Source organism: Puma concolor, chromosome B1 (genome assembly GCF_028749965.1).
Source record: "Puma concolor isolate L17-30 chromosome B1, mPumCon1.1.hap2, whole genome shotgun sequence".
NCBI classification, from domain to species: Eukaryota; Metazoa; Chordata; class Mammalia; order Carnivora; family Felidae; genus Puma; species Puma concolor.
The window spans coordinates 17,523,407-17,550,523 of record NC_141670.1 but is presented as its reverse complement, the minus strand read 5'-3'; the positions used below and the strand labels follow the sequence as shown (position 1 = coordinate 17,550,523).

Here is a 27,117-nt window from a genome sequence, read left to right as displayed (position 1 = left end):
TGTCAGCACAAAGCCCTATGCAGGGCTCAAACTCCCGAACCATTAGATCACGACCTGAGCTGAAGTTGGACGTTTAACCAACTGAGCCACCCAGCTGCCCCAAAAGAAAGCAGTTCTTAAGGTAGAAGGAAGCTTGAGGTCAGCATCTGTGTACCAAAATGACTGTACAAAGGTACCAGGTAGATCAGTATGTATGTATTGTCTCTTAAAAAGCATGTTAAAATGTTGGTTTTTTTAAACCTTTTGTCGTTCATAGAGCCTGTCTTGATTGTTGAAAATTAAACGTTGTCGTTCACAGAGTCTGTCTTGATTGTTGAAAATTAAATGTAAGTACGAGATTTATTTTGAATGTATGAGAATTAGTTTTACTTGGGTTAATTATGGTCTAGCTCTTTGGCTAAATTTTGATGTGTCTCTGCTAGAGAATAAGAGTGAGGTTTGGATACTTATAAAGCTAGTGATTAATTATTAAGAATGATTGAGCTGACAGAGTATAACATCCACTGATGGTAACAACCTTCTGCAAAGTAGATCTAGAGGGAACATCTCTCAACATAATAAAGTCCTTGGTTGAAAATCCACAGCTAATATCATCCTTGATGAGTCCTTGTTTCCCCCAAGGTCAGGAACAAGACAAGGATGTCACTTTCATCCCTTTTTTTCAACATAGAACTGGAAGTCCTGCCCTCAGCAATCAGACAACAAACAGAAATAAATCCAAATTAGTCCAAATTAGTAAGGAAGACGTAAAACTCTCCTCTCCCTATTTGCAGATATGACATGATGCTATGTATAGAAAACTCTAAAGACTCCACCAAAAAACTGTTACAACTGATAGACTAATGCAGTAAAGTCACAGAATACAAAATCCATGTACTGAAATCTGTTGCATTTTTATACACCAATAATGAAGCCGCAGAAAGAGAAATTAAGGAAACAACCCCATTTACAGTTGCACCCAAAATAGTGAGCTACCTAGGGATAAAACTGAGCAAAGAGGTGAAAGACCTGTACTCTGAAAACTGTCAAACATGAAAGAACCTGAAGATGACACAATGAAATGGAAAGACACTACATGATCATGGATTAGAAGAACAAGTATTATTAAAATGACTATACTACCCAAAGCAGTCTACACATTTAATGCAGTCCCTATCACGATACCAACAGCATTTTTCACAGAGCCAGAACAGTCCTTTTAAAATTTGTGTGGAACCACAAAAGACCCCAAATAGCCAAAGCAATCTTGAAAAAGAATAACAGAACTGGAGGCATCACAGTTCCAGACTTGAAGTTAGATTACAAAACTGTTGTAATCAAAACAGTATTGTTTTGACAGTACAACAGTAGCCACACAGATCAATGGAACAGAATAGAAAACCAGAAAGAAACCCACAACTATATGGTCAGTCTTCCACAAGGCAGGAAAGAATATTCAAAGGAAAAAGGACAGTCTCTTCAACAATGGTGTTGTCCCAACTGGACCACTTTCTTATACAGTACACAAAAATCAATTCAAAATGGATTAAAGATTTAAATGTGAGACCAGAAACCATAAAAATCCTAGAAGAGAACACAGTAACCTCTTTGACATGGGCCGTAGCAGTTCCTTTCTGGATGTGTCTCCTGAGGGAAGGGAAGCAGAAACAAAAGTAAACTGTTGGGACCACATCAAAATAAAAAGGTTCTGTATAGCAGAGGAAACAGCAAAACTGAAAGGCAACCTACAGAATGGGAGAAGATATTTGCAAATGACCTATCTGATAAAGGGCTAGTATCCAAAATATATACAGAACTGATACAACTCAGTACCCCCCAAACGAAATAGTCCAGTTAACAAAATGAAAAGACATGGACAGACATTTCTCCAAAGAAGACCTCTGGATGGCCAATAGATCTATGCAGAGATGCTCAACATTACTCATCATTAGGGAAATGCAGATCAGAAGTACAATGAGATGGTACTTTACACCTGTCAGAATGGCTAAAATCAATAACACAAGAAACAAAAAGTGTTGGCGAGGATGCGGAGAAAAATGAACCTTCTGGCATTGTTGGTTGGAATGTAAACTGGTGCAGCCGCTGTGGAAAATAGTACGGAGGTTCCTCAGCAATTTAAAAATACAACCACCCGATGATCCAGCAATTGCGCTACTGGGTATTTACCCCCAAAATACAAAACCACAACAACAACAACAAAAACGCTTATTCACTAAAAATATAAAAACACTAGGGATACTTGCACCCCTATTTTTATTGCAACTTTATTTACAGTAGCCAAATTATGGAAGGTACCCATTGTTCATTGAGAGATGAATGGATAAAGAAGTGATACACACATACATACACACACAGGAATATTAATTCAGCTATGAAAAATGAAATATTGTATTTGCAATAACATGGATGGAGGTAGAGAGTGTCATGATAAGCTAAGTAAGTCAGAGAAGGGCAAATACCATATGATCTCACTCACGTGGAATTTCACAAAATGAGCAAAGGACAAGAAAAAAACCAAAAAATAGACTCTTAACTGTAGAGAACAAACTGACGGTTACCAGAGCAGAGGTGTGTGCAGGGTGGGTGAAGTAGGTGATGAGGATTGAAGAGTCCATTTATCATGATGAAAACATGAATAAAATAAAGACCAAAAAATAAGTAAATTAAAAAAGAATAATTGGGCCATATACAAATTTAACCATAGAAAGAGAAGTGGGATCTCAGAATTATGTTTCGGAAGCATTAGGGCATAGGGTGCAGGACCCTGAGCCTATGAAAAAGGACTGGTTAAGAAATTATACAAGAACATAAAGACGGGAATGAGCACCTGTAAATGATTCCTCACAGGCTTGTTTAAACAGCATACTTGCATACGTTTTTTACTGCACAAGTGGTAACCAAGTTTAGCTTCATTTTTGTGGAACAAAATGAAAGAGAACTAAGAGCTAAAAATTTAGCAGGCACTATCAGATACAAAAGAAGAAAGATCAGCAGTTTATAAACATTTCTGCGGAGGATTTCAGAGTTAAACTTTGCGTGGAAGCAGGGGAGTTCACAGACCTTGGGAGACCGAGAAATCCACAAGTTAAAGCCTTGTGAGAATTCAGGAATATAACTCACCCAATTTAAAATTGCTTGTGAACTAAACTTTAAAAGGCTTTCATTTTTCCTGTCTCCTCTCCCCCTTCTAGATTAGGGCAAATCTTCTATGAGGAGACATGCTAACCAGCAAGCAATGAATGTCCTTTAGAATACCTGAGCCAGGACTGTAGATCTGGGCATTAGGTATAGTTTTGGAGAAAGAAGAAGGCAAACGTAAAGAAGTGATGTCGGTTAGAGCTGTTGTGGGCAGCCTTGAAGCCTTCGTTATCTCTGGGGGCCGCTCAAAGGAAGATCCCTCTGCGATGGTGTTATGTCTTGCTGAAATGTGATTAATGTGGCATTGCTGCTTCCTCTTAACATCTCTGTATTCTGACAGCTCCTAGGAGGGGATGTCTGCAGAGACGACTTCTTGATCTTCAGGGAGAATAAATCCCCTCCAGGAGTCCACAGCTAGCTCCTGAACCCCTGGGTGGGAAGCACATGCATCCTGCTGCTGGGACAGCGGGAAGGAAGTTCATAAGGATTCCAAAGAGGTTTTACTTTTTTATGAGTTGAAGACCGATAATAGTAGGGAGTAACTGTAGTTAGTACACAAGAAGGATTTTGTTGTGAGGTATATTACAAACTATGGTTAGTAAAGAAGTCTGACTGTTTCACAGATCATGTAAAGTCTCTGATCAAGAAATAACCATATTTTAACGTGGGCATTATTAAAGATTAAACACAGCCTTACAAAGCCTGTCTCCAGATGATTCTGTTCCCCCAACTCAGCAGAAAATTTGAGTATGATCCTCAGGGCCCAAACTGCAATGCTTCAAAGTATACATCTGGCTCAAAACTTTGAAAGCAGACCTGTTTTTAATGGGTAGATCAGTATTATTGGAGGCCAGATTGTGAAAGCTGATGAAAGAGTCTACTAGAAGAAAGTTCTCCTGATTTACCAACCATAACACCACCTGGAGACCCTAAATCATGTTCCTTAATAATTAATGGCTGAGTGAGAAAATCACTGGGCTGGAAATCAAGAGATCTGGGCGGTAGTGAGGTTTGTTTTTTTTTCCCCCACCTCTGGAATCATGGGGAAAACTGGCTTCCTGGTCCTTCTGTCTTGTGATTAGTGATTTTTGCACGCCTGTTACAGGATGTCTGTGCGTGCAGAGCACTCAGAATCACTTGCGGGAGAGAGGTCACCACCTCTTGTGCTCGTGTACTACATTTGCTCTATTCACTGTGTGTAAGATAATCAAGATTTTAGTAAATTGATGAAGGATAAACACATTTGATGGAATAAAATGAATCTACTTGCTCCTTAGTGGTGAAGGTAAATTTAGGACCCTGGTGCTTATCAAAATGTCCAGCAGACCAGAGAAAGCCCCAGTTCACTGCCATTCAGTCATTTGTTTTCACATCAAGTATTTACTGAGCCTCTCCTCTGTGTACGGCGCATTAAGCGAGGTTTTGAAAATTGATAGTCTGCATAAGTGCAGTGGCAAAGAGAAACCTGTGGGAACAGGCCACTAGGGCGGTGTTGCCGTGGGTTCGGATAAACACCCCCTGGGAGGTGAGAGCTGCCTGATGCGGTAGGTGTAGTTGGGAGGGTGGGGCCCCTTGGGCAAGTTACTGAGCTGATTTTGAAGGTAGTGAAAATGGATGGTTGCACAAGAGGTGAGGGATGTTGGTCATGTTGGGGGACAGTTCGGTGACGTGATGAGTATTAGCGGCCAAGAGATCAAGTTAGGTGAGTATGTGGGGGGTTGGCTACACTTGATGGAAGGCCTTCAGTACCAGAATAAGGTTTAAAAGATCATATTTATGTTATTTTTATAAATAATGACCTATTTTCAAGAACACGTATGGAATTCTTTGAACGTTTTGTAGAAATAGGAGTCTGATGACCTAAGTCGTTTTGGAGAGGAGGAAAACCTGGCTGCCGTATCTGTTTCTCCTTTCATGGTATGACAAAATCTTTGTTTTGAAAAACACAAATCCTTCCCAGGACTGGATTTGATCATCTGAATTTGGGGTTCTAAATGGCAGGTTTGAATGAACACTTTTGAACGTTCTTTTTCTTCCAAAGGTTTTGTGCGTGATTATGGCAGGAACTGTGTTTCTGCATCTCAGATGGTTCTTACACTGTTTAAGTAGGGGGGCTGGGGGGTTCTTTGTCAGGGCGTACAAGCAGATGAGATTTGATCTGTTTTCTTTTTCTGTTTTACGCTCGTCGACACCGTGAATTTTTGTAGCTTTCTTTTGCTTGTGTCCAATATCAGGGTAAATTTGCTTTTCTCCCCCTCCCACCCATTCCCACCTCCCTCTGGCAACTATCAGTTCTCTGTCTTTAAAAGCCTGTTTTTGTTTTATATTTGCTTCTTTTAACATAACTTCTGTGGTTGCTGAAGTGCGAGAGAGAAAAAGAGCATAGAAGGCTAGATTATCTGAGCCTAGACAGACGCGTCACGGCTTCGTCCGGTGGCACCTCAAGGACAGAGTAGAACGGGAATCCCGAACAATAGAGACCAGTGTGCATTTCACAGGTTTCATTATTCACAAGCTGAAAACACCCGAGCAAAGTGTCTTTTTATTTAATATTAACAATTTAACTTCTGAGGAGTGATACGCTATTTTTATAATTGGCAATAATTTTTGAAGTGTTACTTTCATTCATGTGCACGTGCTTTAGAAAAGACCATGGTTTTATTCTCCTATCTATATATTTGTCATTTTCAAGTTTTGGATGCAAACAAATATTACTCTTCATTTTTAAAAAGCTGCGTTGAAGTATAACTGACCTTCAGTGAATTGCACATATTTAAAGTCAACAATTTGAGAAGTTTTGCCTTAGCGATAGAACAGTGAAACCATTGCCGTGAACACGTCCATCTCTTCCAGAACATTCCCTACAGCTCTTTGTATCCCCACCCCACCCAGCTCCTCTCTGCCCGCTCCATGCAGCCGCTTTGGTCACTATGTATTAGTTTGCATTTCCTAAAATTTTATGTAAATAGACTACTGGAATAGCTACTCTTTTCTTGGTAACGCCTCTTGTAGTTAGATATTTACTTTGAGATTTATGCATGTTGTAGTGAGTACCAAAAGCGTGTTGCCTTTTTTTTTTTTTTTTTTTTTTTTGGGTTTATTTATTTTGAGAGAGAGCGTGTGCGGGTAGAGAGAACTGGGAAAGAGAATCCTAAGCAGGCTCCACACTGGCAGCGCAGAGCCCAGTGTGGAGCTCAAACTCAAGAACCGAGCTGAAACCAAGAGTTAGATATTTAACCAACTGAGCCATGCAGAGGCCCCCAAAGTATATTCCTTTTTATTGCTAAAATCCTTTGCATAGGTACACTGCAGCGTATCCGGTCACCTGTCGATGGGCATTTGTGTTCTTGCACTTTTCGGCTATTACAGATAAAAGCTATTATGAACATTTGAGAATAAACCGCTGTGTGGGCATGTACTTCCATTTCTCTTCGATTTTCACCTAGGAGTGAAAAGTGTCTAGAAATGGTCTTGACACTATAAGCTGGGCCATCTGTCAGTCTCGCCCTGTTGGTTTCCCATCTCGGGGTGACTGTCTTCTTCTGATAGCTGGTGTCCCATAAACTGTTATTTCACTTATTTTGTCTGCTTGTTTCATGTGGGAGGGTAAATCTGATCCCATGGCAGGAAGCAGAAGTTCAGCTTTTGCTTTTTAATTAAAAAATTATTTATTCAGGGGCACCTGGGTGGCTCAGTCAGTTGAGCGTCCGACTTCAGCTCAGGTTAGGATCTTGCGGTCAGTGGGTTCCGGCCCCACATCAGGCTCTGTGCTGACAGCCCAGAGCCTGGAGCCTGATTCCGATTCTGTGTTTTCCCTCACCCCTCCCCCTCTCTCACCGTCTCTCAATAAGTACACATTAAAAAAAAAAACCTCAGAAAATAAATAAATATACATATAAATGCTTATTCAATTTAGAACTGCCAGTAAGCCTGTATATACTGTTAAAGCTTCATTGACTAAGTAGTCCGAGTGTTCTTAACCAAATTTGTCTGTGGTTTTAAGGAGTAAAAAAGTTTCTAGGTTTATCTTAAACAGAAACTTGGCACCATCCTGGGTGTGTTTCTGGAGTTGGTAGAAATACAGGTCATTATACACTTCTCTCCACGAAATGTGTCACAGTGTTGTACCTAATGCTCAGAATGGTGATCCTGAGGTTCTGGCCGGTCCCACTTGTTATCACTATATACCGTTTACGAGACTGGAAAGCAGGTGTGTGTGTACATGCGTGCGTGCCTGTGCGTGGATAACATACTTCATAAATTATGTTGCTTGTTACAAATAGGTAGTGCATTCAGAGTCCAAAATGCCAAAGGTACAAAAAGATACCCAGTGAAAATTTTTTCTTCTTTTTCGGTTCCGTAGATGATCTGCTTTCTTCCTTAATATATTAACTATGTTTTATTTTCTGTATTCTTGATGCCCAGTCTCTGACCTGGGTAGATACTGCACCTGTCAGGATTAGCCAGCTCTTAGAGATTCCCAAGGATCCACTTCTCATACGCACACTAGCCGATCCAGAACCCGTACTTGGGATCCCTTCCTTTATGGAGCCACAATCCATGCACCTTCCCCAGTCATCCCAGGTTCAGGTACCAGACAATCAGCTCAGCCCTCTCCAGAGCCCGCTGAAGTAATTCAGACTCTCCAGTCTAAACCTGCTCTTCCTGCTCTGCCTTGTGTATTCTGTAGAAACCACAACAAAATCTCTTGTCCCCTACCCCAGCTTTCTCCTTGTTCTTTCCTCCTGGCCAACCCAGTGTGGCCCTGGGCACCGCGTCTGTGGTATGGTGCCTCCCTTCCTCGTAGGAATTGTTAATAGTGAAAGTGCTCTCCTCTGACATGTTGGTCTCGCTGTACTTGAATAATAAGAAAATCTACATTTTGAAACACTTTGAGGCAACTAGTGTTTATAGTTTCTTTTCCTAAACAAGCAAGAAGACATGTTACTCTTTTTTTCCCTCTTTTTCAACGGGTACCAGCACAGTATACATAGTGATAGTCATCTCGAGTTTTTCTTGTAACAGTATTAGATACCGTGCTTTAGGAGAATAACGGTATCAGTGGGCTGCCACGTTATTGCAGGAGTATATGCGCATGTCCATGTCAATTTCACCACCCTTCTTGCTGAACCCCTGGTTTTATGCTGTCTAGTAAATGTATTATTTTTTATACCTTCGCATTTGTGGATGTGCATCTTCCTGTTTGGGAACAAACATACTGAAAAGGAATTTTTTATGGCTAAAAATAAATGCATCAGAAATGTTAAGTGAAAATAGAGGCATCCTTTTTGAAAAAATGTGTATGTGATTTCTGTCTCTATGTGCATCTTAAAAGGGTTTAGGCTCTTTGACAGCTGTTGGATCTGTTTCCATCCACTTGGAATTTTAAATGGTTTAAAAATGATTTGGCGGCTTTCAGCTGTTTTCTTAGCTTTTCCTTTATCAATTCTATAGAGTTAAAATTTCACCTCTTTCGGTGGCTGATTTCTTCTCATTATTGGATCTGGAGCACACTGCACAGTTTGAATCTTGTAAATCCTGCTGGTTCTGTCTCTTTGGGCTCATTTCCATCAGGCTCTCTCATGCCTGTTACCTTTGCGAGTTGAGCTTGAAAAAGACCGCCAAAGAGAAACCAGCACACTGTGGCTTTCCTTCTTTGGCTACCCTTCTGTCTTGTTCTCTGATCTTTCCTCTACCACTTTTCCACCCTGCCGCCATCCCTTGACCTCACTTTTAGATCAGGCCGGAACAAAACTTTTGTTAGGAGTCACAGGGCCGGTGACAAGCACAGCTTATCATGTATTATGTGCATTGTGCTTCATGTATTACAGGCGACCTCACGTAATCTTTACAGGAAACCCTGTGAGACGGCTACAGACTGCAAACCAAGAGTCTGCTGTCTTCCCCATCTGTCTTTTCCCCATTTTGTAATAATTACATGACTTCTGAGAGGTGAAGGTCACCTGGGGGTAGGTGCCAGAAAGCCATAAATTCCGTGACTGCTGCTTGTGGAAGCACAGCCCCATGTTCACTTGGTGTGCCCTTGGGTCTGGGATGTAAACATGGTTTGGGAGCCAGTTTTTCTGTGCCTTCTCTCTTTTTTTTTTTGTATTGAGGAATTCCTGTGTGACATAATAGTTGCTCTTTAGGCTAATCTTCTCTAATAACTTAAGGCCAGGGCACCTGGGTGGGTGGCTCAGTCGCTTAAGTGACCGACTCCAGCTCATGTCGTGATTTCTCAGTTCATGGGTTCAAGCCCCACATCGGGCTCTGCACTGACAGTGCAGAGCCTGGAGCCTGCTTCGGGTTCTGTGTCTCCCTCTCTCTCTGCCCCTCCCCTGCTTGAGCATGCGCTCTCTCTCTCTCTCTCTCTGTCTGTCTCTCTCTCTCTCTAAATAAACATTAAAAAAGATTTTATATCTTCTGGCCGAAGAGCAGGAACCTTCTAAATAACACTAGATGTTTAAACTTACTTTTATTAACCATGGACTGCAAACACCATTAAGCTTTTTCTGTAAAGGGCGAGGTAGTAAATATTTTAGGCTCTGTGGGTCATACAGTCTCTGTCACAGCCATTCAGCTCTGTCACTGTAGACTGAAAGCAGCCATAGACAATATGGACATGAATGAGCATGGCTGTGTTCCCATAAAACTTTATTTGTGGATTGAAATTTGAGTTTCATGTGCTTTTCCTTTGTCACAATACATTATTCTTTGATTGTTGTGTCTAGTCCTTTAAGAATGTAAAAGCCATTCTTAGCTTGCCTGCCATACAAAAACAGGTAGTTTTCTGGCCCTTGATAGGTTGATGTAGTTACTAGTTAACTAGTTAGACTAGTTAAATTGCTGGTTTATTTCTCAGGGGGTAGATTATTTGATATTCTTCAAGTAAAAATAGAAAATTTTTCCCATTGCTGCAAGCAGTGAATGCTTACAAAAGAGAATCTGTGTTTTGTTTCTCCAGGATATTAAAATTATTTTTTAAAAGAATCATAGTTCAATATTAGTTATCAAGGTCAAAATCTCAGATAAAATTTGGCAAGTTGATGATAAGCTATTAGATCTCTTCTGCTTTGAGGAAAAAAACATTGTCATTAGAAAATAAAATATTTCCAAGTTTTGAGATTTCACACTTTTCCTTTGTCCTGCTGTATCCTGTTAAAAATATTTCAGAGCTTGGAGTTCCAGCTCTCAGAGTCAGCTGTATGTATACTTATCACATCTTTGACCAGTTCTTGCGTTTTGTTTTTTTTTTCCATTCTTTCATTCTGAATTAAGATACTCACCCCTAAAGTAACAAATTACAGCTTACACTTTGTAGAGGACCACTTTATACAGGGGCCTGTTTTTCATCCATTTGTTTACATAGAGGATAGACTATTTAATGTAGAATTAGTTTAAGTTCGGTATGAGGCATGTTATTTGACTGCAGATGGATTTGGTGGTATTTATACATAGGTAAGTTATACACATATATACGCACGTGTGTGTTGTGTGTGTGTGCACGCGTGTGTGTAATTTATATGGAGTGATCCCTAAAGCATGGCGAAGATTTAAAATTCTGTGATTTTTGAGTTTGCAGGTATGCTGGGTTGCTGGGAGCTCGCCCATGTAGTCCACCATCACATTGCGACTACTTGTTTTTTTTTTCTCAAAGTAAATGGTGTTTTATTGTGGCTGGAACGGAGGCCGAACAAAGTGCAATAGGAAGTGGCTACAGCTGCAAACAACTTCCAAGCGTTTCCGGTAACATTCGATAGCCACAAAGGAAGGAAGTAAAGGGCCGGTCGCTTCACAATGGCAGGAATTCATTGAAGGGGGAAAAAGTTTACCTATTTGTGGACTTCTTTCAAAGATGTGCACGTATTTTAAAGAAGAATCTGTAGATTTTTCTTACCTGTTCCTCTGCTCATTTTTTATTTTCTAGTGAAATGTGTTATCCTTAAAGTCTGAAAAAAGGAAAAGCTTTATTCCTTGACTTTTTTGAGCATATTGAAGTGGATATGCTTTGCCTCCTAAAATCTGTTAATATTGAACCCTCAGGATCAGTTTTATTCAGGGGCATTCTGTTTTGTTTATGTATATATGTTGCTGAGTATCATTTGTTAAAATTATTTTAAGGACCGGTATTTTCCATTTACGTGCTTTTTTTTTGTCAACGTGATGTGAACCTTATAAAATGGGTTAAGTGTTCTTTCCCTCTCTACCTGTGCTCTGTCTGACGTTGAAAGGAATGTTGAAGGCAATTCCCAATAAATTGCATTTGGCTTTTGATCTCCTGTTTATCTTAGGCTTTAACACCATGAAGTTTCAACAAGAAACAGCTAGTAAAATAGAATTAAAGCCAGAAGGGAAGTCTGGGAGACTTGAGGGTATAAATTCCTACCCAGCCACTACCTGTGTGACTTTAGATTGGTCATTTGATTCATTTTAAAAGGGTTTTCTAGGGGACTCTGAAAAGTATTTCATTTTGAAAGGGTTTTCTAGGGAGGGGACTCTGAAAACTATGGGAACTAAGTGAGTTCCGAGGGCCTTTCCAGCCCTGACAGTCTCTGAATAGAATTCCATTTTTGGCTCGAAGCCTAATCCTGCCGGCACCAGGACTGCAGTGACGAGCAGTAGCCGCTCAGATGGCCGCAGCTGCCCGGAGAGCTCGAGACAGGCTGTCGTTAAACGCAATCTTCAACACCACCTAAAGAAAGACCGCGCAGTAGGGCACAGTGTCTCTGAGCTCATGGTCTGCAGCTCCAAGGGGATGGGTGTTGAATGATAACTGTAGGAAAAATCGAAGGTTCGCTCTTGGCCTGTAAGGCGGTCTGTATTTTTAGAATGGGCTGGGGCAGCACTGCCCAGCCTCCCTGCCTGTCTTTCCGAGTCTGCTCTGCCTTTTCCGTGTGGGTGCGTCCGGCCTTGGTGTAGGGCTCTGAGGGTCAGGGCCTACCCATATTCGTTTAGTGTCTCCCTCCTAGAAGCAAACGTGGTGCCCAGCGTGTGGTCGCTGCCCCATACTCATTTTACAGTTGAGCGACAGGTTTTTAAAACCGTGGAATTCATAGGATTTTCATTTCACCTGTTAGAAGAGGTCCTTAAAAGTTTGAACAGAGAAATGCTGTTTCCTGTCAAGTTATCTCTCCCTTCTGCCTGAGGTGCCCCCTGTCAGCCTGCTGTGTGGTCCTCAGGACTTCAGATGGGATCTTTGTGTTTTTTTTTTTTTTTTTTTTTTTTAATTTTTAAATGTTTGTTTATTTTTGAGAGACAGAGTGCGAATGGGGGAGGGGCAGAGAGAGGGAGGCCCAGAATCTGAAGCGGGCTCCGGGCTCCAAGCTGCCAGCACAGAGCCCGACGAGGGCTCGAACTTAAGAACTGCGAGATCCTGACCTGAGCTGAAGTCGAACGCTTGACTTACCGAGCCACCCAGGCGCCCCTCAGCTGGGATCTTTTTGTAAATTGCAGTAATCAGCCTATAATGAGAACGTTTTCATTTGATTCAAGCTGGTCAGGAACAGATCGGTAGGGTAGAGTATCCCATGGAAAACTCTACTGAGTGACAACCGTGTGCTGCCTGGAATTCTATAATTACTGTCTCCTGCTTCCTTGTCTCACTGTGCCTTCCTTGCTTTAATACTTCATTTAACAAGTACTAATTTTAGGGGCACCTGGGTGGCTCAGTTGGTTAAGTACCCGATTCAGCTCAGGTTCTGATGTCACCATTCCTGGGTTTGAGTCCTGCGTTGGGCTCTGTGCTGACAGTGTGGAGCCTGCTTTGGATTCTGTGTCTCCCTCTCTCTCTGCCCTTCCCCCACTCGCACTCTGTCTCCCTCTTTCTCAAAAATGAACAAAACAGTAAAAAAAAATTAAAGTAAAAAAAGAAATACTAATTTATGGGGGGGGGTTGCTGTGTGGCTCAGTTGGTTAAGTGTCCCACTCTTGATTTCGGCTCAGGTTGTGATCTCATGGTTCAGGGGTTTGAGCCCCATGTTGGGCTCTGTGCTGGCAGCGTGGAACCTGCTTTGGGTTTTCTCTCTCCCTCTTTTTGCCCCTCTCCTGCTTGTGCACGTGCTCTCTCTCGAAATAAATAAATAATTAAAATAAAAAGGTACTAATTGTATTGCTGCTTCTGTGGTCCATACGTTTGATTAGTCCTTGTAGTTCTTTGGTAGTAACTAACTTAAAGCAGGTTATATTTCAGTAGCGCACCATGGAAATTAAAAAACAACAGAATTTTTCAGGAGCCCGAAATTTAAAATCCATACCCCATAAAGTTGCTAAAATGCTTTTGTTTAACTTACGACCTCTCCTATTTCTTTTCTTTAGTTTGTGTTAATTTTTCCTGGCAGTAGGCATTTTACTGTTTTTTTCTTAGCATACAATGTATGCAAGATGAATGAGAGGTCATTATGGCTAAAGTGGAGAGGATCCTTGTGGCGAATGTAGAGCAAACACAGGTACATTTTTTCTGACAAAAGATATTTTACCGGGTAAATGGTTTTTGAAGATGTTTTCTTTTATTATTCTCATGGTACCCTGAGGCCCATGGTGCTTGTTCAGTGAACTCTTAAAAGATCAGCAGGGGGGTGAAAAAGAGGGAAAAGAAAGAGCAGTAAGAAGTTGTTTTGGTTTATTCAGAATAAGAGAGTGTTTTCTATCTTGGTTTTTAGTTGAAACAACTTTCTAATTGTGATTTTTGTATTTTATAGGCATTAAGCTAGTTTTTGTCATTATTGTTAATAGGGTTACTGAAAAATGCTTAGGCACTTTTTATTTCACTATTTTACTATGTAGGAGGGACAAGTATGAAAAATTATAAAGATATAACTGATGTACAATTTGTTGCATGTTTTATAAATTAAAAAAAAGGAGCTGACTTAGCTTGTGTGTGATTCTAGGCCAGGCTAGTGTAGGAGGTCCCCCCAGAGCTGAGAGCCCGCTTCCCCTGCCTTTTGAGGGAAAGCATACAGTTAATTTGAATTATTTGGAGCATTTGGCACTTTCCCACTCCAGAGCGTCTTTGGGTGTAAGACCTGCCTTTTAATTATCTCTTGATAGAATGATACCTATAAAGTCATATTTCAAATGAAGACAATAATAAAATACAGAGAGCCAGTATGAGTGGTTCTTTTTGGATTATGAAATTGTTTGCCATTGTTACCTAATTTTCCCTCCTCCTCCTCCTCCACTCTCTCTCCCCTTCGCCTCTCACTCCTTCGTATTTTTTCAGTGTTTTTGTTTGATATCCGAATGAAAAGGTTATTAATTTTCTCAGGCTATTGTAGTTATCACGAACAGGGTGGCTTAAAACCACAGAAATGTATACTCTGCAGCTCTGGAGGCCTGAAGTCAGAAGTGAAAGTGTTGGCAGGGCCACACCCCCTCTGAAGTTTCTCAGGGAAAATCCTTCCTTGCCTCTTCAGGCTCCTGGGCTCCTGGCACTTTCTCGGCTTGTAGCAGCAGCACTCTGACCTGTATCTCCTCCTCCACGTGGCCCTGTGGCCCACGTCTGTACGTTCCACATCTCTCTCTCTTCAAAGGACGCGTCGAATTTTGGATCCTTCATAAATTTGGATCTTACCTTGAGATACTTAATTATATCTTGAGAGACTAGTTTTCAAATAAGGTCACAGCCACACAGGTTTCAGGGTGGACGTATCTTTGGGGGAGGGACCAGCATTCGTTTGTGCTACAAAAGGTAATTTCTAGAAAAAAGGAAAATATGCTGCTAAACGGAAGTTGATTTAGCCATTTAGATTGTTGTTTCTTTTTATGTTGGAAAAACTACATTTCATTTAACTTGGGTTCTAACAGGATTTAATGATTGGGGCCTGTAGCTGAAGATTTGTGAGGAAGGTTCTGAGATGTTTTTGGCTTTAGTAAGTAACTTAAGAGCAGTTGGAATCTTCATGTAGGCTCACCAGACCATTTCTGCAAAGTAAGTTCTGTAGTGTTCATTATGGTTCTTGTTTTTGTTTGTTTTTAATTTTTTTTTAATATTTATTTTTGAGAGACAGCTGGGGAGGGGCAGAGAGAGAGAAACAGAATCCGAAGCAGGCTCCAGGCTCTGAGCCATCAGCACAGAGCCCAACACGGGCTCGAACCCACCAGCCGCAAGATCGTGACCTGAGCCAAAGTTGGACACTTAACCGACTGAACCACCTAGGCGCCCCCCATTATGGTTCTTTTTTTTTTTTTTTTTAAACCTTTTATTTTTAAATTGGATAGTAGGCCATCTCTGATTATTTTCATTTTTCAAATGTCAAACCGTGAAAAAAATTTTTTGTTGTTGTTGCATTTTTTTTTTCTTTTTAAGTTGTCTTATTTTTTTAAATTTACATCCAAATTAGTTAGCATATAGTGCAACAGTGATTTGAGAAGTAGATTCCTTAGTGCTCCTTACCCATTTAGCCCATCCCCTCTCCCACAACCCCTCCTGTAACCCTCAGTTTGTTCTCCATACTTATGAGTCTCTTCTGTTTTGTCCCCCTACCTGTTTTTATATTATTTTTGGTTCCCTTCCCTTATGTTCATCTGTTTTGTCTCTTAAAGTCCTTATATGAGTGAAGTCATATGATATTTGTCTTTCTCTGACTAATTTCGCTTAGCATAATACCCTCCAGTTCTATCCACGTAGTTGCACATGGCAAGATTTCATTCTTTTTGATTGCCGAGTAATACTCCATTGTGTCTGTGTATGTATTACATACATCTTCTCTATCCATTCATCCATCGATGGACATTTGGGCTCTTTCCATACTTGGCTATTGTTGATAGTGCTGCTATTAACATGGAGGTGCATGTGTCCCTTTGAAACAGCACACCTGTATCCCGTGGATAAATGCCTAGTAGTTCAATTGCCGGGTTGTAGGGTAGTTCTATTTTCAGTTTTTTGAGGAACCTCCATAGTGTTTTCCAGAGTGGCTGCACCAGCTTGCATTCCCACCCATTATGGTTCTTAAAGATGTTTTTTCTTTGATAAATCCATAGTCCTCCGTTATATTTCTCTATGTCTATAATGAAATGTATTTCTGATAAATAGATAATACACTTTCTTCCAGAGTATGGCCATTAGTGATCATTATAATTACTAAAAACGATCCTGTGTTTAGGAAACTATTAGAATAAGAGGGCACGGGTTCTTGTCAACTTCTGTAAGCTCTTGTCGCAAGACGGTTAGCGTGGGATGGATTGTCTGGAAACCTCTGTGACATTGTTTGAGCTGGGTCCTCACGGGTGGATATTTTTTTTTCTTTTTAAGGTTTATTTATTTTGAGAGAGAGCACGAGCAGGGGTGGGGCAGAGAGAGAGGAAGAGAGAGAGAGAATCTCAAGCAGGCTCCATGCCACCAGCATAGAACCCGACTCGGGGCTCAATCTCACAAACTACGAGATCGTGCTCTGAATAAGTGGAGATTCAGATTTGGTGGTTCTCCTATGGGGCAGGAAGGAAGTGGGTTTGACCCAATCCTTCTTCAGAGTTCCCCGCAGACCTCTGGCTGAAGAGCCCCAAGAGCAGCAGAGAGACTTGGAAACACTTTCTTTGGGAAGAACTCAATTTTAGTTCCAATTCTGCTGCTGCTTCTGACTTTCAGGAATTAATTCAACATTCCTGAGCTTCACTTTCTTGTTTTTAAAGTGTGGGATTTGGGCTAGATTGTAAAACACCCTTTGGCTCTAGCAAATGTAGTTTTTACGGTAAGAGTACATTCTAGAATGTATGATACACTTCATTAAGTTTTATTAGAAAAACTTGTAAAAGATATACTACTGTCGTATTTCTAAGAAGTTTTTCTTTTTTTGAGTTTATTTATTTTGGAAGAGAGGGACAGCCAGTTGGTGGCTGGGGGGTATGCAGAGAGAGTGAGAGACAGAATTTCAAACAGGCTGTGTGCTGTCAGCTCAGAGCCCAACATGGGGCTCGAACTCAGAACTGTGAGATTATGATCTGAGCCAAGAACAGGTGTCGTATGCTTAACTGACTGAGCCACCCAGGAGCCCCCAGGAAGTTTTAATATTATATGCATGGCCGGATATGCCAGATTTAAAAAAAAAAAAATCACTTATTTGAGACTTCCCAGCCTAAAATTAGTTTTCAACCAATAAACATCTCTGTCTTTTCATATTGACCTTTAAACTGTTTTGATAGTTTAGATAATATACTTAATACACAGAAAATACTTTAAATAATGTACTTGTTACAAATAAAAGATTGCCGTAATAAAGAACTGTATAAAGTAAAATGTGAAAGTGCCTTTTCTTCTCTTCTCCTCTCCCTTTGGCACCTCCTATACCATTTCCTAAGGGGCAACCACAGGTAGTTTGGGGTCTAACCTTTTATGAAGGTGTATACACATAAAACATACCATATATAAATATATTACTTTTTTAGTTTTTGTAATACTTGTCTAAAAATTGCTTGAGCGTGTTTAGTTTTACCGTCTACTCACTGGGGTGTTACAGTTCTTTAGTAATTATCCTTAATGTTGCTGATGTTTAAAACCCAGTGAATGTCGTCGGGGCAATCCCTGGTAAGGGTTGAAAGTAGAAAGGTAGAAATCAAATTCCGGATCCCAGTGGTAACAGCTCCTAAAGAAATCACCATCCTCACTGATGGACCCTAAGACTTAAACTAAATACTTGCTATACCACAAATATGCCACAATTAAAGTTCTTAAACTTTTTGAAGAACAGAACGTATTAAAGTATTTCAGCAAAATCAGTGGGGAAAACCGTTGAAAATAATATTCCTAAATTGCATGGCTGCAGTCAAGGGCTGCTCAAAATAGTGCTGTGGTTAATAAAGCACCGTGAAAGGGATACAGAACCGTGAGGACATCCACAAAGAGAGCCAGACTGGATGGCTAGAGGTAATCCTGGAGTAATGTGAGAAACTCGTTTGTGCTCACTGAATAATTTTGTGGTGTGATCATTATACAAATTAAGGAATTATGAGCTACACACTTAAAATTATTTGTGTGAGCCAAGAGTTTGGGCTCTGGGATCAGATGGACTTAGGGTCAAATCTCCACTTTGCCATTTACTAGCCATGTGACTTTCCCTCTCAAAAGCCTCAAATATCTTCAGATACTCTCTGTTAGTAGCTCCCTTAAGGGGTTGCTGTGATTATTCACTGAGAATGACCTATATAAAATGCTTAGCCCAGAGCTGGGTCCTGGGAAGCACACAATTAGTGCTGCCTAAAAAGTGAGCTATGAGACCGTAGTATAATACTTAGTTGTACCTTTTAGGTATACGGGCTATTTCCTTAAGTGAATTGTATGCTTTTGAGGACATAGGCCTTTTCCTAGGTTTTTTATATGTATGTTTCAAAGCGACACATTTGGGGAAGACATAATGAAAAAGCAAGTTGAATAACGTGATACAGACTGAACAAGTGACTTTGAGTTAGTAAACCTTATGACAACATCATCACTGCTTATGAACATACATTTCATGGGTTAGTGTTCTTAGAGATCATGAGAAGCAAAAAATAAAAGTTCGTATAATGAGGTTTTTTTTCCCCAAAAGCCTTTAAATAGAGAATCTTTAACAAAAATTTTTTTAACGTTTATTTTTGAGAGAGAGAGGGACACAGAGTATGAGTGGAGAAGGGGCAGAGAGAGGGAGACAGAATCCGAATCAGGCTCCAGGCTCCAAGCGGTCCACACAGAGCCTGACGCGGGGCTCGAACCCATGAACTGTGAGATCATGACGTGAGCTGAAGTTGGACCCACAACTGACAGCCACCCAGGCTCCCCTAACCCTAAACACAGAGACTCTTGATGTTTAGGTGTTTGGGTGAAACTGTGAACTCAAAGCAACCAACCAGGTTTCTTCATCGTCTGCAGAGCTCAGTGAGAAAGGAGACCAGTGAAAGGGGGTGTCAGGAAGGGAACATGGAACAGCATCAGCAGGTCAGAATCAGGATCTTGGAAAGTTTTCCTTTTTTCACTCTTTTGAATTAAGACAGATGTTTACAGAATTTGAATTTTGATAGCAATTATTTGTTTGCCACTGAATTACTGTTTCAATTTCTAACCACGGAAAAAGATTTTGAATATTGAAGGCATCACAGTTTTTGGTTTTGATATGGATGATTTGAAAATTGGAGGCGCCCTAAAAGAGCAGAGATGACTTATTTAAATTTAAATCATTGAAATTAGCTTTAAAAAATTCAGTTCTGCAGTCACACTCGCCACTTTGCCAATGCTTAGTGGCCACATATGCGGTGGGCTACTATATTGGACAGTGCACATTGAAGAACTCGCCCATCACAGGAAATTCTGGTGGACACCTGCTTTTCTAGAACATATGTTGCTGTAGCTTATGCATTATTGTAAAATGAGCAAAAGTATACAAAAGCCAAAGTAGTTGCAGAAGTTAGAGGAAAATAATCAGAGTAATGGGAAATGTTAACGAGGTGGGTAGACCTTTTCTCCCCTTCCTTGATATTTCCCCTTTTTCTGTTTATTGTCAAGCAGAATAATTGGAAAATGGTTCAAAGTAAATGGTTCAAAGTAAATTCTTGCCAAACAAGGTGAACACATGGCCAGACTTTTTTTTTTATTTTTATTTTTTTACAGTTTGGGTTCTTTAAAAACTCTTACTACCGATCACAAGTATTCTCTCGTTGTGGTTGGATCTTAATCCTACTAAGAAATTGTTTTTTCCCCCTCCTTCATCTCTGGCTGCCATCTAGTTACATCCACAGCACTGACGTTTCAACCCATTTTTTATAGAACCTAATCTTTCAGTGCCTCCCTGGGTTCTCTCGTTCTTATTGTGGACTTCAGACTCTGGTGATCTGGGTGTATCGAACTTGCAAATCACCATCTTGCTGAATGACCTTGAGAAAGCAATTTAATTTCTCCGAGCCTGTAACAAGGGTAACGTGTCATGATATAGATACCGCCACTTGCATACATCTGGACTAAATGAGAAAATTTATTGAAAGCTCACCACCTTGGCATGTAGTAAGTCAGATAACAATTAGAGGTGAGGTCATCTGATGCATTATTTTGCCCTTGCCGTGGAGCAAACCGTCCCAGAATTTAGTGGCTTGTGACAGCCACCACCATAATTTCTTATAGGATTCTGCTGGGCGCTTCTGGCCTTGTCCAGGCCTGGCTGACGTTTCATGCAGCGGTGGTCACTCAGCTGGTTCTCTCCGAGGCTGGTTGGTCCTGGCTGGCCTTGCTTGCACATTGAGTGGTGGGCTGGTTGTCTCCTGGAACAATAGAGATGGCTAGACTACGTGTGTCTCATGGTCCAGCCAAGTTAAAGCTTTCTTGGAATACAGAACCCTCAGCAAGAGCCCTTGCTTTCTCCCTGCGTCCTCTGTGTACCCTCCACTCTAGTCTAACTTTTGTATAGTTTGTTGAAGGCGGTCTTTGCTTTCACCCTTGTTTCTTGAAAACAAGCCTCTTTGTCATCTCTACGTTCTTAGCGCACCCCCAGGACGGTTGAATGAATACCTACGTATAGTTCCGCCTTCGCGGACCATTTCACCTTCTCCTCACCTGCTGATTCTTTGACGTTCATCTTTATGTGCTACCCTACTTCGTGATGTCCATTTGACCTCTTCAACTTTGAGAAGTTTAGAGATGGTTTTTGGTATCGAAAGAAATGTCAGAGTAAAATTCTGTATCGAAACATTTTAGTTAATCTAATTTTCTTGTATCCTTAAATGGATTCTCTTCCGTAAATGATAAAGTGGCCTTGGAAACCTGCATGGTTTTTTTTAATACTGATCGTCAAACAGGAAAGTTTGGCTTCTTAGTTTCACATATGTTTATGGAGTAAAGTGGCCACTGCGACTTGGTGAGAATATAGGGTGTTTGCTGTCTCCGTTCACTTACATTTATAATAGTATTGGTCTGCGCAGTGAGATGTTTTTGTAGGCCAAATAAAGAAACTTTGTCTTTGCATTTCTATTTTTAGTTTAATAGTGCCCCACAAAAAAGATGGAACGCAAGAGTGAGAAAAGGCAGCACTTGCATATACATTGTTCTGCTTCTGCCCACTCTTTCCTTTTCTCCCTTTTTTCAACCTACTAAATGAATAATGATTAACTATTGCTGATTGCGTGTGTGTTCCCTTAAGTTTTATGTAAGTCGTAGTTCAGACTTGATGGAGACTTGAAATCCTAAAGTGTAGTAAATGATGCAGTGTGATGTGATGGGGAAGAGAAGAATCCCCAAACGCTCTCAACGGGGCCTCAGGAAAACTACACTTGTAGTCCTGGCTGTGATGACTTACTGGTGGTCTTGGGACCGTTTAACTTCTCTTTGACTCAGGCAGGCGAGTTCGATCATGTTGAAGGTTTCTCTCTAGTTCTGAAGAATCGTGCTGTTTCTACTAGTATAGATCCTCCTGGGATTTAGTAATAAACATAACAGATGAACACAGATGTTTAAAATGAAAGAAATGGATATCCTTATTAGGATATTCCACGCCTACAGGGTTAATAACACGTACTGAGTATATAGAAAAGGTACACTTCGGATTCGTCTTTCGAAATAGGTGCTTGTCAGGTAGGCCAGGCGGAAGGATTAGCAGCATCGAGATGTGCAGAATTGCAGCGGAAGTGAGTGCCAAGTGAGCGTGGCTGGAATGTGGCTCCCTGGGGTGGCTCCAAGGACATCCGGTTTTCCTGGGATTTTCCTTCCTGGTTGGGAAATGTGTCCTCTCACCGGGGTTCATTTGGTGTGCAAATTCCACAAGAAGCGTTAATTTCTCTCTTCTCTAAGGGGCAGGGCACCTCATGCCCCCGCAAGGCCCCCAGATGCACAGGCACAGCCTCGCCCTTTGGCGTTGGGCAAAAGAAAGCACCGTGGCGCTTCTGATGGGATTTCTTCTGGTAGGAGTGTTGTGAATCCAGAAAAAAAGGCCGTCTTGTCAGTCTGAAGTGTGTTCCGTGTTCACGAGCTATTGTAGGTGCGATTTGAATTTGTTGCCTCACGATGCTTGTGGCTCCTGTACTGGTCAGCTCTGGTCTCGGGCTTCATCTTCCCTCGTGTTCAGAGCTCACTCTCTGCATGGCTCCGTGCTGCCTGCTAAAGTCTCCTCTTCATAAAAGAAACACCCGTCCTGGTCTCCTTCCTGCCTCTCCGGCTCTCCTTTTAGCTCCTCTGCTGAGCCGCTCTGACATACTCGGGGGAGGAACTTCCTCCCTAAAACTCTCTGTCCCTGGTTCCTGCGACACGTGGTGCTTCTCTTCAGCCTGCTGCTCCCTCGGCTTCTTCGTGGCTTTCTAAACGTGGCTCGACCCTACTTTCGTAAAACTGGCCCACCGTTCCCTTTATTCCTCACAGCCTTTTGTACTTGGGGTGGAACCCAGACGTACTTGGGTACACCTGTAACCCAGGTGTACTTGGGGTGTAACCCGCTCCCCGCACGAGGGATCTGGGCCTCTACGTGCCTCCTGGACGCCACCTTCCCCTGGACCGCCTGGCACGTCCTGCCTGTAAATAGATGCTGCGTCACTTTCTGTTGGCGCCTATGTGAGCCGTAAATACGTATCGTTATTTCCAAGTTTAGGGTAGTTTATGTGTCTGTCTCGCTCAAATACGTAGTTTTAATGCTGCCCCTTTTTGGTTCACACGTTTAAGTATTTTCTTTTAGGGTAATAGAGGTGTAGCAGTATAACCAAGATGGGCGAGAAAGGCAGACTGTCCTCCTAGGCTTTGCAGGCAGCAAGAGGAGATTGGAGTGAGTGACCGTAGTCCTGTGGGGCCGTGCTGCGCTACGGCAGATGTGAGTGTGGAGCCCGGCCGCGGGACCCCAGGCACACCTGTCGGGTCAGGCCTCAGAAGTGACGTCTGAGCCGAGAGGTGGGGGAGTGGATAGCAGTAACTAGGCTGAAAGAGTGTGTAAGAAGGGAACAGAACATTAGAATTCATTGCATTCAGACGGAGTTAATGTTCCGTTTGAGTTAACAGAGGAGAATTAATTTGAAGCATATGGAGAGTGCAAATAATAAACCTGGGTTTGCTTTTTGTCTCTGTTGAATTTGTCGCGTGGATGTGGGCACACACCCTTTGTTAAGTGTGCCGAAAGCAAGCCGTGAAGTGGGGGATTGTATTGTTAATGGGCATTTGGTTATTGGCTGTAGAAACTTATTTGCCAACAGGCATTCTTGCAACAAGTGATTATGCTCTACACAAGCAGGATCCTGTTTTGCTGAGAACGTGCCAAGCTGTTGCCCCTGTGATGTTACCATTGATGACAGCTTTTCGATGGGCACCTTAGGACAGTTCGATGGGACGAATCACAGTGATTTCCTGTCGTTCTTGAACTACTTAAAACCACCATCAGAAAGTGGTAAACATTTGATAGGAAACAAGAGGGATTAACTTTAAAAGGTTTTTGACTAATGAAAATCAAACATCTGCCACAATAAGCAACATTTTTACGCCGTTAAGCATTGCCGTGCATTTTCCTTGAACCTGTTTCAATCTATAAGTGTGGTTTGGGAAACCCCCCAGATTCTAGTTTACAATATAGTCTTTTGTTGTTCTTATCAGCAAGAGTGCGTTGCTTCACTGAATTGTGGGGAAGATCATGTTGATTGAGATCCTCAGTAAACTATTTTAGGGAAGAAAAAAATCTTCATCAAATTAAATAAAAACACGAACCTTTCATTTACAAATTTAGAGAATCGTTTTGAATAGCCTTTAATTGGTAGTTGTGTGAAATTACTTAGGATAATAGGGGAAAATCAATTATAGTGATAAAGTCTTTCTTAAATATACATTATTTGAAGTATTTTCCTGTGGAAAAAACCACAAAAAGCTGGGCCGGAGAAAGGTGGTTCCTGCCAGTCGTCTTGCCTCAGAAGGTTTTACCTGAGCTGCTGATCTGACGTCAGATCCACTGTATACACCCCTGACCATGGTCAGCACAGGCTGCGGAGGCTGTGTTAGTGGTTGGGGGAATTTTGTGTGTATTTTGTGAAGTACAGAAAGGATTTCATCAGTTTTCACGGTCTTCCAGGATCCAACCTATGTGGACACTCACATCGACTGTTATTAAAGTTCTAGAGACAGATTGAAACTATAGATTTTCTAGTTTGATAGAAAAATCAAGGAGATAAAGAATATGGGGTTTCTTTGAGGATCATTTATTTTTTTCTCCCATTGGAAATTAGTTGACATCTGAGCAGTATTTCCTGGAAAGTCACATTACTTTTATAACGAGTCTCCACTTACGAGGGTCGGTGATTGGGAGGTAATAAGTCATGGCGATAGCCATTCCACTGGTCCTTCTAATACAGTTACAGAAGATTTTTTCTGTCACTTCATACTTAATTGTCTCTGCAGAAGTTAGAGGAGTTTGAAATCCTGAGTAACTTCATCTCACCTTTTTAAAAAATGTCTTCTGACAACAGTGTATATTCAAACCACTGGCCACATCAAGAAGGTAACTGGAGTTTTGCCACTTTTTCATCCTTCTGTCATTTACTGTGTTTAAGAGCCATTAAAATGAGACCGTGTGAAGTGTGTTGGTTGTAAATAAAATGATTGAACCTGGATTAATCATTTTTTTTTTTTTTCCCTTCAGGATCAGAGATTTGCTCAGACTTCTGTGCTCAGTGAGGTTTCAGTGACGATATTTTGTAAATATTTTGACTTTATTTGTAATGATTAATGAACTGTTACCACTTCATAGGTCTTATCACAACAACGTCAAGGAAACTGGACCGAGAGCAGCAGGATGAACATATATTAGAAGTAAGCATGTCTTTATTTTAGTTATTTTAAAAATACTATAATTATAAATATCATGGGAAAGAACATTCGTGGTCGCATTAACTAGTCTTGATAATTGTTACTATTTCATTATATTGCCTCCTGGTCATTACTAGAAAGGAAAATAAAGGGGAAACCAAACCTTTGTGAGTGTGGTTCATGTCCCCTTAAATCCCTTTCTATCCCCAGAATACAGGACCGCTCAAATTATTGTGCTTTTCACATGCACAACACACACAGAGCAATCAAATGAAGTGATATTATTGAAATTTCCTTTTCATTTACATGAGATGTATTTCTATAGGCCTTCTACATCTTTTTCCTCAGTATTGTTTTCAGGATTTTTTATGATACTAGGTCTAATTCAACTGTAGCTAGTTTCCAGTTTTTGTTATCGTTATCCTTAAGTAATTGCCTTGTTTTTGCGTTTCAAACTGAATTGTAGAAAGTTTGTGTTTTGTTTTTTAAAAAAATTAAGTTTATTTATTTTGAGAGTGTGTGAGAGAGTGCAGGAGAGGGGCAGAGAGAAGGGGGAAGAGAGAGAATCCCAAGCAGGCTCTGCATTGTCAGCGTGGACCCTGACGTGGGGCTCAGTCCCACAACCCTGGGACCATGACCTGAGCTGAAACCGAGAGCTGGACGCTAAACTGACCGAGCCACCCAGGTGCCCTGAAAGTTTGTGCTTTTTACTAAAAGTTTGTGCTTTGTAAACATTTCTAAACTAAAAGATTGAAGACTGACAGGGTCTCTTCTGCTAGGCTTCTCATGCTCACAGCTCACTTAAAATGCCTTCTAGTCCCTGAAAGAAGAAACACAGCTTGTCCTTCACTAGTTTGCTGGTAGAGGGTTGGCACCCTGTAGGCGCAGGGATAGGAGTCTGTGGAGGGGGGCACATAGTGTCCTGTGGACGGCGGGCTGGATGCGACGGCCCGGAGCCACGGCCTCTAGGCCAGGAGGGGGCTGAGAAGAGACGGCACTTGGGGAGGGACGCAGAGCAGACATGTAACCTTTGCTGGCATTTCTGTGTCACACGTTAATAGCCAGTGTTGATGATTGGAGCTATAGCTGGAAAAGACCCAAGTGCTTGTCGAGTCCTCTGCATGAATCTTCCCTTCTGCCAGTGTGGGTCCTGGGGAAAGTTCTGAGCTGTGATTTGTTATTATTATTTTGATTAATATTTAGCTATCTCTCTTTTTATATTATTGCTGTTCATAATGCTACCTGCTTAATTTCATTTCATCCCTGGTCCAGTATCCTTCCTTCCTTCCTTTTGTTCCTTCCTGAGAGAGAGAGAGAGAGAGCGAGCATGAGCAGGGAGGTGCAGAGGATCCACAGCAGGCTCTGCACTGTCACCACAGAGCCCGATGTGGATTCGAACTCACAGACTGAGAGATGACCTGAGCCACAGTCGGACACTCATCCGACTGAGCCACCCAGGTGCCCCCTTGGTCTGATTTTCTAATTGTCAGGAAAATACGTAGTTTTTATAGCTGTGTAACGTGTGCACATGAATATCCTGTGTAGAAAAGGTGCTTCACAGCCACCATTACAGTTAGTAATTTCTTCGTGTGTTCCATCCAGCCGTCGATGGTACAGGTCCCTTGAATTCTCTTTCCTTCTGATAGAGCAGAGCTTAGAATTTTCATCCAGTCACTACAGTGATTGACAGAAGGGAGAATGTGGTTCCTGAAGAAAAGGAACCGGTGGCAATCTGTCCGGAGTGGCAGGTCCCCGGCATGGGGATTGTGCTGGGCCCGTGCCCTGGTCAGAGCTGCACGGGACACCTGCTGGCTGTGCGCCCTACTCCAGAGCCACCTGTTGGTGGCACCTGTCAAAGGCTGGATGGGAGCAAGTGTAAGGTTAGGACTTAGGACTTAGGACTCTGAAGATGATAGTAAGACGTTGGTGGGAAATAAGACTGTAATGGTTTGTTTACATACCTCGTATGTTTTCTGTAGTCCTTCTTGGTGGGGTGTTTGAAGGCCAACGCCAGCGTCGATTGGCCTGTCTTGAAGAGTTTTTCAGTTCGGTGTTAAAAGCTTTGTTACTGGCTGCTGGTTATTGAACCGAAACTTAAAACCATGTTGGTGATGATACTGCAAAACATAGTGCTTGCTTCTAGTTCTCTTTAATTTTCCTTCTTTTTCCTGAAGATCATCTGAAAACTGATCCAAAGGAAATGTTTTGGGAGGTTAAAATTAAATAGTAATTGTAAATTTTGTTTTTATTTTGAGAGTGTG

General features: G+C 41.5%; 1 protein-coding gene across 8 annotated transcripts in view; it reads left to right on the top strand.

Moving 5' to 3' along the window:
* The window catches only part of FAT1 (FAT atypical cadherin 1), a 135,541-nt gene that overhangs the window by 58,188 nt on the left and 50,236 nt on the right, over window positions 1–27,117 (top strand). For all 8 annotated transcript variants that reach the window (XR_015249970.1, XM_086703269.1, XM_086703271.1 and 5 more), the window contains one exon: window positions 24,798–24,859. Coding sequence is in view for 7 of the 8 variants with exons in the window: in XM_086703269.1 (XP_086559395.1) it covers window positions 24,798–24,859 (62 nt within the window). In the remaining variant the exon portion in view is untranslated. The remainder of the gene's footprint in view (window positions 1–24,797; window positions 24,860–27,117) is intronic.